The following is a 14,620-nucleotide window of genomic DNA, read 5'->3' as shown; positions in this document are numbered from 1 at the left end:
GATCTTCTTACGAGACATGTTAATCATGTATTTTCACCCATTTTCTTTGCTTTTGCATCTTACAATAAAAAGAGGTATTACGATTGATTTATCGGGAGACGAACTGAAAAGGAGAAATAATACTGTTACACCCGCTTCGTGTCGAATGGGGAAACACCTGGAACCATTCTAGAATACAGTCGCTTGACAATACAGACCTCCTTCACTTGCAGGTGGAAACCCCACCACAACGAACTGCCCATGTCTAAATCCTGTACGAATAGACCCCGTTCATACACTTTGGTCATCTCACTTTGCATTCCCCTTTCCGGCGCCGGGAACGAAGTTGGCTAATAAGCCGAGGTCCCGGCGTCTTCTCATGTGTAGACGAGTCTTGCTGCTTCTTCTGCGCCAACGAAGCCAGCTCATAAGTTGATTCATTCTCTCGCCCCCCCCCCCCCCCCCCCCCCCCAACACACACACAACCTCCTTCGTTGATTGAGCAAGTAAGTTTTTGCTGTCACCGGTGGAACACCTGCTTGTCAATCGGACTGGTTGACATCTTCCCGTCGTCCGCTTCGCGCGAGTCTCTCCCAGGCGTTGTAGTCAAGGCCTATTTCCGACCAAAAGCATCCACCTCGATGCCAATACCCGTGTATGGCAAGCTCTTAAGAGCGTTCACAACTATAGGGCACTCTTCCTGGACAATCCGAGCCTTCTCCGCAGCAGCAGACGACCACGCTATCATCCCTTTGAGATCGCTGTACTCCTTGGCAAGGACGATGAGGGTGTATGACGTCGGTCGCAACCATTGCGGCGCGCTGCCTTTGCGCCGTTTTCCCAAGGGAATGTTCCCCTTAAGGCCCTTCCTGATTCGGTTAATCCTCCATCCCGTCCAGTTGGGCATGAGATACCGCTCGCACAGCCTGCAGGCATCCAACCATAAGCCCATCTGGGCAAGAACCTGACAGGCATAGTTCATGCTGTGGCCGTCGAGAAGAAAACCCGCATCCAGAAGCCGGTCAAGGGCTGTCTTTAGGCTCTTGGGGTCGCGCAGCTCCATCAACACTTCTTGCAGCGTCTCAAACGGTTTAGATAGGATGTAGCGATATCGTGGCAATACAGCACTCGGACCCTGTCTCGGGGGTAATGCTGGTTGGGCGAGTTCTAAGGTTTTTTGCCAGATAAGCTCCCAATTGTCCTTGGCGGCGTCGTACTTCTTCTCATGGACGTTCTCCTGCATAAGTGAGTGCAGCATGTCGATTGACAGATTCTTGGGTCCTAACATGACGCCCTCTTGGCCCAGACTCGCTTGCATCTCTCGAAGCTCTCTGACCAAATCAAAACGGCGATATCGAGTGAAAAGGACCGTGGCCCTGATAAGAAGTTGACGCAGGCGGAACAGCGAGTCCGCACCTTTCGCTGCATGTTGGGTGTTGTTAACAGAGGCCGCGTCCATCTCCATTGCCTTAACATCATCGGCCAATCCCCGGATGTACTCCATCAAGTCCTTTACCGCATCGACTTCCTTTGACATTTGGCGGTTGCTTAACAATTCATCTTTAAGCAAGGCGCGGGCCTGAGCAAGACGGAAACCAATCGAAGGCGGAAGTCCAGCATGAAATCGCATCATCTTGTCAAGCTTGTTCGCCCATCTCAGCTGGCGCAAGCGCAGACCACCTTCAAGGACAGTGGTAAAGTGCTCCTGGGTCAGAGTGGACGGTTGTTTCCGAACAAGTGAGCGCAGCACTTTGTACGCGGGGTGAACCTGCTTGCAATCCACCAAGGCTTTCAACAACAGCTGGTGGGTTTCGGACGTCATCTGTATATTGTGTTGCTCCATGAGAGCAACGATGCCACACACCTCGTCAAACTCCCGCCGATCCGAATATCGACGCAACAAGGCGTTCCAGAGCTTGGCTTGATCACCAGAGACGTTTTTTTCCTTGGCATTTATACAAGTTACCAAAGCGTCTTGAAACCGATTGTTTAAACAGTAGGCTTTGACCACGGCCTTGAGAATCTCGACGTCGATCTCGACGTTATTGTGCCGAGCTTTTTGGAGAAGGTTAAGAGTGAATTCCAGGTCGCCCTTGGACGCCGCCAGCGACATGATGGTCGCAAAGGTCACTGAATTGGGCCGAATATGATGGCCGAACTCCTCGAAGACCGATATGGCGCGGTCATATGTTGCACTCTGCAGACAGCTCTTGAGGAGCAGATTCCAGTGATACACGGTCACCGGTTTTCGGTGTTTGTATCTCAGCTCGTCAAAAACGCGCCGAGCGCTGTCGTAATCCCCCAGGGTTGCGTACGCATTCATCATTTGGCCGAAGATTTCAGCTACTTTGGACCCGTGCCTCCGACGATAGGTGTCTACTAAGCGCTCGATAGACTTGGTGTCGCCGCGTGACGCGTAAAACCCGAGATACCTCTTGAAGGCATGTCGATCCATCCCGCTGGAGCCAGCTCGGTGAAAATCCTCATAAACTTGCTCGAGGCCTAGCACGTCGTCAGGGATAAATATATCCAACATGCAATGCAGGATTCCATAAGGAATTGCCTTGTTTGCCAATTTTCGGTAGACGCGGTATATATCCGGCAAATGATCTCGCTGACCCCGTTGCCAGGCTTTGCGGAAATAGGTGACATACATGTCGGCCGAGTCAACGATCTGAAGAAGTGGCAGGGCCTCCTCTGGTTCGCAGGGCCGCTGAAGCGCAACTTCGGCTGTTTGCCTGAGAAGTGCATTGAGCATTTGCGCCACCTCTTCCTGCATTTTGGACGCCCTTATAAACCGTGCAAAGTCAATGAGAAGCTTTCCGATACCAGGGACGGAGGACAAGCGCAGGCGCTTAACATAGCTGTCGCAATACGCATTGCTTGCGTGGTAAGACACCCAAACGTCTTTGACCATATCCCAGTCAGCATCCCTAAACGCGTATTGCAGCAGCTGGTTCAGCCCGCCGGCCATGCCCTTTGCGCTCAGCCCCTTATGGTATAACGAAAGTGCTTCAATCCGACGCCCAAGGCGGAGGTGCGCCGCTACAGCAGACGTTAGAATACTCGTCGTCCATTCGGTGGCATCTATCTCCGAGAACAAGAGCGACACCCTGCGAGCGTCGATAAGGCTTCCGGATCGATGAAGGTACACGATGACTTCGGGGCGGAGCTCCGGCTGCAAGCTCGGTTCTAGTTGCGAGTAGAGCTGCCATATTGAACCGAAATATTCCGTGTTCCTCTCAGCCATCAACTCCCTCATCAAGTCTGGTCGCGATCCTGCCCCATCATACGAGGGGCCGCTGTGGGTGTCATGTATACCCCTAATCGCATCTTCTTCTTCCGCTTGTTCGGGATTTTCATGGCCAAGTTCTTGGTGCTCTTCTATCACAGATGTACTGGTGGCCTGGCCGTGTCGTATCGATTGGGAATCGTGATTCTGCAACGGGCTCGCAACAGTGGACGAGGTGAAAGGTCTGGACCGACGAGGAAGTCGGTGAATAGAAGCTTGATGGTGGTCGTACAGGCCTGGGGCAAGCTTACGCAAGAACGTGACCGTCCCACTGGGATAGAGGAAGTCGAGTAAAAAGGTGGATGCCGCGAGGGTTTCGGGTGACGGTATTGGCGATTTGGGGGCGGGAAAGCTGACACTGTCGGGCTGCGTAGCCACCGTAGAGCTGGAGATGTCGATAGCAGCGGCGCCATGCTGCCAGAAGCCAGTGTGAAGTTTGCGCCGACTTCTCAGTGATCGTGAGGCGGATGGAAGAGCATGAAGACTGGTGCATGATTCCAGTGTTGCCGCCGTTCTCTCAAGCATTGGTATTGAGACTGTCGCCAACGCAATATCTGTCGACTATGTATAGCGGGCATCAAAAAGACTCGGGAACATGCTGGTTTGGAGGTCGTCGGCACCGATGTTTGATGTTGTCGCGTCAAGTAGTTTGGAAAAGTTTTGGGGTGGAGTCCCGGAGGACAAAATCGAAGACGTCGACGATTGAAGGTGTTTGTCCGAGCTAAGCCGGCCACCTTACTGAGGTGGTCACGCGATGAGAGCGGCAACTGGTGTTGGGACTTTCCCACTAGATCACTGCCAGATAAAGAATTGGTGAAGTGTGCAAGCAACTAGGACAGGAACAGCCGGGGAACATGAAAACTTGAATCTATCTCAATAGTACCATATCAGCCCATATCCAGCCGTCATGTACTTTTTTCTGTGAGCTTCGGCCAATCACGAAGAGTGATGGAATATCCTTGACCCGAAAGCCGACCTACAGGGTGGGACCGCCTACCTACCTAGGTACCTGGGTACCTAGACGTGGCTTCCTGGGGGGTGTTATTAGTACTCTATCCCACCACACCTCTAAATTTTGATCCCACATTACAGTCACTGTTTGTTGCGCGCAAGTAGAAAGGACACTGAGAACCTCAAGTGTAAGCCCCACCATCTCCCCGCGCAGCTGCAGAGGTCAGTCGCGACGTCTACTCCCACCGAGACCTCCTGGCGACAACCGAATCGACCGAGTTCGACGCCGCCATAAGAAGGATGGATATCACCAAGTTTGTTGTGTCCGGCCGGGATGCGGCGCTACTGTACGGAGACTACGCAACATACCAGAACCAGTTGGCCAAAAAGTTGCTCAACAGCCGCAAGAAGCTAGGCATCGCCACGAGAAACCGCGGCAAATTCAGCAAGAAGGGTGATGTCACTGCCACGCAGATTGCAGAGAATCATGAGTATGTTACACCATTCGAAGGCCTGTTGGCTGTGATACTAATATCATTAGGTACATCCACCTGTTGCTGCTAATGAGCGAGCGCGCCTGGGCCAACGCTATGGCAATTAAGTCATCTCACGCCTCGGATGCAAAGGGCGTGACCGGCAAGACCAGGTCACACATCGTGTCCCGACTCGAGAAAGCAGCGAAGACTGCCGAGCAACTCGTCGAACTCCTCTCGCAGTCGGATGCTGGCGCCACCCAGAATGACAAGCTCGAGTCCCGTGCTTACGCAGCCCAGATCCGCGGTGCTGCCCAGTTCGAGAAACAACATTGGGAGCCATCTCTGAAGAGCTATGCTGTTTCGCGCATCATCTACAACGCCATGGCTACCTCGACAAAGGGCGACATCTTCAAGGACCTTCTTTCCGATACCATTGACCCCTCAATCCGATATGCCGCCTACCAGCTCAAGACGCCACGTACGATACCTATTCCTGCGATTGCGAGTCGCGCGTTTCCCCAATCCGATATTGCACTAGTGCAGCAGATCAATGAGATTGACCCAAACTTGCTGAAGCAAGCGCAGACAGAGGTCGCTAAGGAGGGCGAGGGTGCCGAGAACGCTCCTAGGACGCTCACGTGGCGCTCGCGTGAGGTCCAGATCGAAGATGCTGCAATTTCTTTGGCGTGGGGCAGAGTGGAAGAGGCCAAGGCAAAACTGTCTGAACAATGGCCCTCTCTTTCCAATGCTGAGCCCAGGGACATGGCCGCCGCGTATGACGACATCCTCGAGGCGACACAGGATGCCGCCGACGCCACGAAGGAAGCCATTGACGAGTTGCGGGGTGAGGGTGTATCTCAGGGTGATTCCCGTATGCAGAGTTTGCAGATCACCCGAACTGCCGTTAACTACGAGATGATCAGCTGGCGTATCGGCCGAAACCGTGTGCTGACGGGTCGAGACGACGGCCTGGCCGAGAACTACAGCTCATTGCGCAAGAAGTCGAAGGACGGGACCGCAAAGAAATCTAAGGAGGAGACACCCGGCCGCAAAGCAGCCAAACTGAAGGAGCTCGTTGCCCTCTATGAAGGAACCTTGCAGAGTCTTGAGGCTGCGCGAGAGTTGCCCGGGGTGGCCAATGACGAGGATCTTGCCGAGCAGCTTGAGTCGACCGCACAGTATTTCCAGGCACTGAAGTGAGTTTTACGCCCCTGGGTGGTATTGTACTGCGCTAACAGGCACAGATCTCTCTCCATCGCTCGCTCCCACGCCATCATTGGCAACACCGTCAACGCCCTGGCTCTCACCAAACACGCCACCAGCGAAGCACAAGAGGCTGCCTCGACGCTCGCCGGTGGGGCCCAACACAACATCAACTCTCCCCGTAACATCGACGTGTCCAGCAACGACGCCAAGGCCCTGACAAACTTCCTCCAGGGCGAGCTTCAGCGTTACCGTGCACTCGTGCACCTCTCCAACCTGCTCAGGAACGCGGAGTCAAGCGAAGACGACACCAAGAACGTCCCACTGATTGAGCGGCTGCGGGAGTATCCCTCGGGAGGCACAGACCTCGCGAACCTCGTCAACATTCCACCCAAGCTGTCTACCATCCCTGTGAAGCCGATATTCCTAGATGTCGCCTGGAACTATATCGACTATCCCGGTAAGGAGCCGCAAGAAGTCGCGCCACCTAACCAAGACGAACATGCCTCCGAGAGTGGGACCAAGTCGCAATCGCAGAAGAGAGGATGGTTTGGTTTCGGTAGATAGATCAATACAAGATAGCCCCTGGCTACCTCTTTCCCTTCCTCACACTATAGACAACGCGTTTTCTCGGTAGTATCATGCCCCAGATTCACTTGGCGTACAGAATCATCGATTGTGTCACGGAGTAATTCAAAAATATACCAAAAAAAAAAGTTTGTTTTGAGAGGGGATGTAGAATTATCACATCTAGCTACTCCAGGTTCGGTTTGGTTTTGTACATGTGCAACCCCGTCTTATCCCCTTGATCCATGCCATCCATCGATCATATCATGAATACCGAAAAGGTATCTCGTTTGGATGTTTTGATGCTCCAACGCCGGTTCCGCCGACCGCAGGTATTAACAAACATTTGTAAAAGGGGTAACAAGGAAGAGAGAGCTCGGCCGGATACGACCAAAATATGAGTACAGTTGGAATACAAACACATGAGGGAAGCAAATCTATGCCCACCCAAACTAATCAAACATGCTGCTGACAAGCCATCACTGGCTTGCGGGGTGGTGAATAAGTCGAACAAGGAAACTGTACCAAAGCATTTAAGGCTTCTTGTCGCCGTCCTTGTTCTCAGAGGCGTTGGCATCCTGAGCAGGCTGCTCGCCGGACTCGGCACGGGCCTTGTGCATCTTGTCAAAGAGGTTCAAGCTGGCAACCTGGAGTTCGTCGGTCTTCTCCTTGATCTCGGCAGCGGTGGCATTGCCCTCGCCGGCCAAGCTCTTGGAAACAAACTCGCGGAGGGACGCAATCTTCTCACGGATGCCATCAGCCTCAGTCTTGTCGAGCTTGTCGGCATACTCGTTCAGGGCACGCTCGGTGTCGTTCAAGACACTGTCGGCACGGTTGGCGGCCTCAATGGCACCCTTGCGCTCCTTGTCGGCCTCGGCGTACTTCTCAGAGTCCTCGACCATCTGCTGAATCTCAGAGTCGGAGAGACCAGAGCCGGAAGCAATGGTGATGGACTGGTCCTTGTTGGTAGACTTGTCCTTGGCATGGACATGGACGATAGAGTCGGCGTCAATGTCGAAAGTAACCTCAATTTGAGGAACACCGCGGTGAGCAGGGGGGATGCCAACCAGCTGGAAGTTGCCAAGAAGCTTGTTGTCACGGACAAGCTCACGCTCACCCTGATAAACCTTGATCTCGACAGCGGTCTGGAAGTCGGCAGCGGTAGAGAAGGTCTGAGACTTCTTTGTGGGGATGGTAGTGTTACGGTTGATGAGACGGGTGAAGACACCACCGAGGGTCTCGATACCCAGGGAGAGGGGGGTGACATCGAGGAGGAGAAGGTCCTTGACCTCACCGGAGAGAACGGCACCCTGGATGGCGGCACCAATGGCAACAGCCTCGTCAGGGTTGACGGACTTGGCGGGGTCACGGCCAAAGATGCTCTTGACAGACTCGGCGACCTTGGGCATGCGAGTCATACCACCGACAAGGATGACCTCCTGGATGTCCTTAGCCTGGAGGTTGGCGTCCTTCAGGGCCTTGCGGACGGGGTCAATGGTACGGGTAATGAGGGGGTCCATCATCTTCTCGAGCTGAGCGCGAGTAAGCTTCTGGTTAATGTGCTTGGGACCGGAGGAGTCGGCGGTGATGAAAGGCAAGTTGATGTCGGTGGAGAGGGAAGAAGAGAGCTCGATCTTGGCCTTCTCGGCAGCCTCACGGATACGCTGAATGGCCATACGGTCACCAGACAGGTCGATACCGGAGTCCTTCTTGAACTGCTGGACGAGGTGGCGTACAAGGTGGATATCGAAGTCCTCGCCACCAAGATGGGTGTCACCGTTGGTAGACTTGACCTCGAAGACACCGTTCTGAATCTCGAGAACGGAGATATCGAAGGTACCGCCACCAAGATCGTAAACGGCGACGACGCGGTCCTCCTCCTTCTCCAGACCATAGGCCAGAGCAGCGGCAGTGGGTTCGTTGACAACACGCAGAACGTTCAGGCCAGCAATCTGACCGGCATCCTTGGTAGCCTGGCGCTGAGAGTCGTTGAAGTAGGCGGGGACGGTGACGACGGCATTCTTCACGGGCTTCGAGAGGTAGGCCTCGGCGGTCTCCTTCATCTTGTTGAGGACGAAACCACCAATCTGCGAGGGAGAGTACTTCTGGTCGCGAGCAGAAACCCAGGCGTCACCATTGGAGTGCTGAACGATCTTGTAAGGCACCTCCTTGATATCTCTCTGGACCTCGGGGTCGGTGAACTTGCGACCGATCAGACGCTTGGTGGCAAAGAGGGTGTTCTCGGGGTTGACGACAGCCTGACGCTTGGCGGCAACACCGACGAGACGCTCGCCATCCTGGGCAAACGCGACCACGGAGGGCGTCGTTCGTGCACCTGATGGGTCAAGTTAGCCTGGATGATGCGGTACGAGATGGCGCCTGAATGTATTACTCACCCTCAGAGTTTTCGATAATCTTGGGGATCTTGCCCTCCATCACTGCGACGGCGGAGTTGGTCGTACCGAGATCGATACCGATCACAGAACCGGTGACCTTTCCATCAGTCGCCGTTGACTCGTAACGAGCAAACTTGGAAGCGAAAGGCTGACGGGCGAACCCTGCAGAGCGGGCGGCGGAGCTAGCAGCTCTGGGGAGCTATTGCGCGTTAGCATGCGAACTCTGACGGGAGTCGCGACAGCTATGCTGAAGAAGACTTACAGCTCTGGAAAAGCGTGCAGACATCATCTTGCCTGGCTATGTGTGGGTATAACAGAAGGGGATGGAGGAAGACAAACGGGATTGCACGCGAGAGGGAATGGAAAAGAGGTTATTATAGAGTACAGAGTGGATGGATTGGGGGGAGGGAGGAGGTGGATGGAGGATGCGAGGAAATGATGATGGCAAGGAGAGTTCGAAATTTTTTTGACCCGAAAATGATGCATGCCCCCAGTCATAGAAGCTGACCGAAGACCGCAGGCCGGGGCGTCGGCTCTGGTTATTCCGACAAGTTGTCATCCACCAACTGAAATTCCTAGGGGAGGTGGAGGCACGTAATGCAGCGACGAATGAATGGCAGGAAAAAGCTGGAGGTGACAGGATCGTCCGGCCATCGCAGGTACCTAATGGACGTGGCGCTAACGGGCGTGGCAGCGACCAGGGTCGGAGCTAGGACAGCTCGGCAGTAAAATTTTCAAGACCCTGGTGGTCTTTGCTGTGGCGGCGCGCGAGTCCTGACGGGTTGATGCTTTGCTGGGGCGTTGGTGGTCCATTCCCCCCATAGCCAGAACGTGAGGATGCAGACGGTTGCCCTTATGTCCATCCACCACTGACTGGTTATTCATGACACGGGGAAGGTGATTGAATTGAGCGTGTTTTTGGGTCGTATTGGCTTTTGCGATAGCCGCTCCTATGCTTGCTGGAGACAGCGCAGCCTCTTGTTCCACTCCAGACAGTCGTAAGCTATGCAAAATCGAGCGTAGACTGTATAACAGTCGCAGCAGAACTAGGTACCTACAGATGCAGTACGGAGTGATAGTACCGAGCAAACAGGCATCGCGGAACACGGGCCCGATCCCATAGGCCTCGATTGTAGCGATTCCGGTGCCGATAGTGGATCCCGCCGGTGGGCTAGAGATGCCGAGGTTGACTCGCCAGTGAAGTATAAACTAGGACTTCACGACCGGGTAAGAAGACCTCTTTGACACCGCCTAGAGCACCCCAGTTTTGCAGTGACACCGTATTCTATTCAAGACAAACTCCTTGACTCATCAATGCCTTGACGCTTTTCCATAACGGCAGCCACGGGTGTTGAAGAAGTCTCAACACCAAGTAATTGTTCTGCTATGCCAATGAATACAGAAGAAGGAAGGCACTGCTGCCACTTCTGCGTAGCTAGGTATGCTTATGGGTAATTCTGCCGACCCGTCAGTGACAGCACCGACGTCTGGTTTCACAAGCAAACATATACGTAAACTTATCGTTGACTGCTTGATACTCTGACTTGAAGTATGTCGTACCAACTTCGAGACCCGTCTCCACTAACGCACATAGCGAACATTGTAGGATTAATACCGATTAGTTATCGTTCGTGTCATAAAACATACCCTCATAGGACGGTATAAGACCCAACAACGAAGGTGGCTACCCGGTATTTCTTCGCCAAACTCATCAATAGGGTCATTCTGAAAGTCGCACTTCGTCCAACGCTAGCCCTCTGCTTCCGTCTATTGCTAGCGTTTTTTTTAAGGGTCTCTAAGTAGTACCGTGCACTCACCCCGCTGAAGTGACCTTCTGAGAAGCAAACTGGATCTGCGAGTATCAGTCTGGAAAGTCGTGACGATTCCAGTCGCAAATTGCCGGGTTTCGGGCCACATGTAGTTAAATGCCATGTCTGGGTGACAACACGAGAGAGATGGTATAGGAGGCATCTTCCAAGCACAGGAATCCAGCCAAGGTCTATTCATACGGGCCACCCGCGTATCAATTCAACAGCACAGGTAAGAAGTCGAGGTCCGAGCTTGAAACATAACACCACAGCTGCAACCTGCAGTACTGTGGATTCCTAGGGCATTACTGTTTAGATCGTGCATGACTTCCGACTGGCAGCAGCAGTCTATTTCATTATAGCCCGGTATGCCTGCAATGATAACTCCAAGACTAGTCGGCCTAGTCTGACGTCGCCGTCATCACAGACACTGTGTTGCGTCGACAGACCACCAGGAGGTGGGTCCACAAGCGGACAAGGTTCAATGTCATTGGATGTGGATCGGGGGATCTTGAAATTATGGTTGATGGAGAGATGACACCTAGACCCGTTATTTGAGGCTACCTATCTGGAGATGGGAAGTTCCTCGAAGGCTTCAGGGGGGAAAGGGGTCGTATCTTCATATAATACCTGGACTCTCAGTACCTAGGCAGCAGGAGCTTCGGTTTAGACCCCAAACTACGGATACCTAGGTACCTAAATTCCAAGCAGCCCAGCCTCCTGTCGCACCAGCCCGCGCAGCAGCTTCAGCAGAGGAAAGAGTACGTACATACTGCAGAGGTACCTCACCTCGGAAAACTACAAGGCGATTACCTAGGAAGGATATCAGCGCCGACCAACTGGGACCAAGGGGAAACCAGAACAGGCCCCTCCCACCATACACGGACGTTATGCGGAAAGTTGCCTCACGTCTTGCGCAACTCACCTAGCCCTCCGTCTAGATATTCAACATCCAAATCATCCCGGCTTCGTCAGTTGCCGACTTCTCACCGTTTCTTGTCGCCGTACTAATCAATACCCCGATTGCATCGAGTGCACGACCGGCGCACCTCGACCTCGCGTGCTTCGGCAGCTACATGCTTGCTTCCCGACACAACCTTTGGCCGCTCCACAAGCTATCATGGCTGTGAAAGATGGCGTCTCGTATGTACTGACCAGAACTGGCATCGCACCTTGCAATACTAACGCTTCGGCTTTGCAGCTACTACCCGACGAACAACCTGATTTCGAAGAAGCCGCGGAAACACTACCGCATTCCTGTTCGATCTCAGTGTGTCCTCCCATCGCCAATCGTCAAACGCGCTTGCAGGCGTAAAATGCTAATCAGAACCTCTCGTCAGGCACTGGCAACTACGATCCCTCATCAGCGCCGAGAAACAAAACTTTGTCTACTTTCCCGGAGGCACCGGTAGCAACCACGTCCAACGGCTCAACACAGCGACCAAGGTATGCGAGACCGTCAGGTTTCTCTCCTTTTCGCCACGGTGCCTGGTGGCTGAGAACGGCTGGGTATGTTGCGGAGGAGAGACGGGCGAGTTCACGGCGATTCAGACGGACAGCGCAGGCGATGATGACAACAACCTTGGTCTCCAACTCAATCTCGAACCCGACGTTAGATTGCCCCTCGGACTCGACTCCGACTCTGCTCGGCCAGAAGACAACATCTTTTCTCTCCTCAGCCAGGCGCGGCGGACGAATATGAGTAGCAGAACGAACAAAAGCGTTGTTGCTAGGAGCCAGAAGCTGGCGCGTGACCGCGTCAACTGCATAACGATGTGGTTTCCGCCAGCCGCCGGCCCGATGCACCATGGTGCCTATACCGAACCTGCTGCCGTCCTGGCCAACAACGACAAGACGGTAGTCCTGGTCGGACTGCACGACTTTGAAAATCAGGAGAAGGTTGAGCCACTAGATGTTGTAACGTACCCGGACTATGTCAACCGCGCCATCATTTCGCCCGACGGCCGTCTTCTGATTGCGATTCTTGACGACCCCTTCTTATACATTCACCACAGAGTTGAGGCAGCCGTTGATGAGAACGGCCCATTCAGAAGCGACGACAAGATTGAGTACCGCTGGGAGCTGTGCGGCAAAATCCTGCTCAAGAGTCAGCGGAGAGACGACGGGTCCGACAGCAGAGGGAGTTTTGCGGCATGCTTTTCCAATACTGGGGCATACTTGGCTGTGGGAACACAGTACGGCACGATCTCTGTATTTGATGTCGAGAGCCTCACTGACCCTGACGTTGCCGATCCCTTGTTGACCTCTTTTACGTCATCACGTCCGATGGCTGGATCCGGGGCTGTCCGCGACATGGCTTTCTGCCCTGGTCCTTACGATCTCTTGGCCTGGACAGAAGACCGCGGACATGTTGGCATTGCCGATCTAAGAAGTGGCTTCGTGCAGCGTCAAGTCCTGGATATCAGTGCTACCGACGACTACGACCACATTCCCGTCCTCGACCGTGCCACGATTGACCCTCGTCTGCTTGAGGGTCGTGGTGAACCAAGTGATACTTTATCCTCCATTTTACCAGATGCTAGCGAGATACGTCGGCGGCGCGGTGATGGCCCAAGCGGCCGCCACCACCTAGCCCTTACGCCCGATGAGACGCGGGTGCTCGAGGCTTTGCAGGAGGAGCGCAGGAGACGTGAAATGAGAGATCGAATTTCGGCAAGAGTGGCAGAACCAGGGCCACAGCAATCGCCGATGCAATTCTTTGGAGCGATGCCCCCTCTGGGAGGGAGAGGGGCCCGGATTGATCCTGAAATACTGGCACGGGCACGAAATGGGAGTGCCGCGCGTCGAGAGCAAACGGCCTCGATGCGGACAACCCGCGAGCGTACGGCTGTCGAGCCCGGAGAGCCCAGTGACGATGCCAGCCAGAACGTATCCAGGGCTATTGGTGACCTCCTTGGCAACATTCGCGACTCGAGAGAACGAGCGCAAGAACGCATACGGACTACTCAACGGCTTATTTTGCAGTCCAACACCGATCGAGAGCGCATGCTGGACTTGGCGAATCCTCATTTGCCCAGGCGTTCGGCGAGCATACGGCCAAGCGACACTTCGGCGGCGGCGGCGGCGGCGGCGGCACAGCGTGGCACAGGCGGGGTTCGCAGCCTGACGTCTTCCGGGAGCGGCTGGGCAGACCTTGAGGCTCTCTACAGCCTTTCCTTCGAGAGCAACATCCAGGATCTGCGGCAAGCCGTCAGAGACCGCGACAGAGACCGGGACCGCACGTCAATACTTCCGCTACTCAACTCCGTTGCGATTCGCGAGCTGGAGGAGCGCAATAGCCGTCGGCGTGTCGTGCTTGAGCATGGCGTTCATGAGGCTCCTCCCGAGCCCGATAATACCGCCGGAGTTTCGTGGAGCGGGAATGGCAGGATACTGTGAGTGACTTGAATGACGCAATAGGTAGTGTTTACTGACAACCAACCCTAGGTACGTGGGGGCTGAAAACGGCATTTACGAGTTCCATGTTGATGTACAAGGCCGCAAGTTCCACCCCAGCTTGACGTTGCGGTAGACATGTGCGATGGCTCGAATTTTTCTTCAGGCGTTGGCGGGCCCATGATGGACTGTGTCAGTGACTCTACAGCCGAATATGAATTGATTGTTAGGACGGCGTCGCGGAGCTTGGCTTGGCTTGGTTTGGTTTTGGGGGAGGCATGGCTATCCCCCCCCCCCCCTTCTTTTCTTCTCTTTTCTTACGCCACATGCATTCATCGACAATGAAAGGAGACGAAAAAGAAGGGAAAACCCGAAGGGTGAAAAAAGGGTCCTAAACGTTGTATAAGAGAAAGCCCGGCCTTCTTTGCTTTATTTTTCTTTTGGATGAATGCTCCTTTTCCACGTAGTCTCTACCACATGTATGTGTATTAATACAATCCATCAGAGCATACACGTCCTGGAGGTTGGCCGGCGGCGTTGAGCCGGAAAACA

General features: G+C 54.0%; 4 protein-coding genes across 4 annotated transcripts; 2 read left to right on the top strand and 2 right to left on the bottom strand.

Moving 5' to 3' along the window:
• Positions 1-592: 592 nt before the first annotated feature.
• On the bottom strand, positions 593-3,796 carry GLRG_08339 (pentatricopeptide repeat domain-containing protein; the record flags this gene model as incomplete). The annotated part of the gene is made up of 1 exon (XM_008099024.1): positions 593-3,796. The coding sequence occupies one exon, from the start codon at positions 3,794-3,796 to the stop codon at positions 593-595; it is 3,204 nt and encodes a 1,067-aa protein (XP_008097215.1).
• A 726-nt stretch (positions 3,797-4,522) lies between these two features.
• GLRG_08338 (signal recognition particle protein) lies at positions 4,523-6,468 on the top strand (the record flags this gene model as incomplete). Its single annotated transcript, XM_008099023.1, has 3 exons — positions 4,523-4,713; positions 4,764-5,894; positions 5,943-6,468. 3 exons carry the CDS (start codon positions 4,523-4,525, stop codon positions 6,466-6,468), a joined length of 1,848 nt encoding a protein of 615 aa, XP_008097214.1.
• Positions 6,469-7,001: 533 nt separating this feature from the next.
• Positions 7,002-9,153, bottom strand: GLRG_08337 (hsp70-like protein; the record flags this gene model as incomplete). The annotated part of the gene is made up of 3 exons (XM_008099022.1): positions 7,002-8,803; positions 8,865-9,063; positions 9,127-9,153. 3 exons carry the CDS (start codon positions 9,151-9,153, stop codon positions 7,002-7,004), a joined length of 2,028 nt encoding a protein of 675 aa, XP_008097213.1.
• Positions 9,154-11,792: 2,639 nt separating this feature from the next.
• On the top strand, positions 11,793-14,204 carry GLRG_08336 (uncharacterized protein; the record flags this gene model as incomplete). The annotated part of the gene is made up of 4 exons (XM_008099021.1): positions 11,793-11,815; positions 11,874-11,942; positions 12,013-14,067; positions 14,120-14,204. 4 exons carry the CDS (start codon positions 11,793-11,795, stop codon positions 14,202-14,204), a joined length of 2,232 nt encoding a protein of 743 aa, XP_008097212.1.
• Between the last annotated feature and the right edge of the window lie 416 nt (positions 14,205-14,620).

Source organism: Colletotrichum graminicola (assembly GCF_000149035.1).
Source record: "Colletotrichum graminicola M1.001 genomic scaffold supercont1.38, whole genome shotgun sequence".
Taxonomy (NCBI): Eukaryota; Fungi; Ascomycota; class Sordariomycetes; order Glomerellales; family Glomerellaceae; genus Colletotrichum; species Colletotrichum graminicola.
Note: the sequence above shows the minus strand (reverse complement) of the source record. Positions and strands in the feature narration are given on the sequence as shown.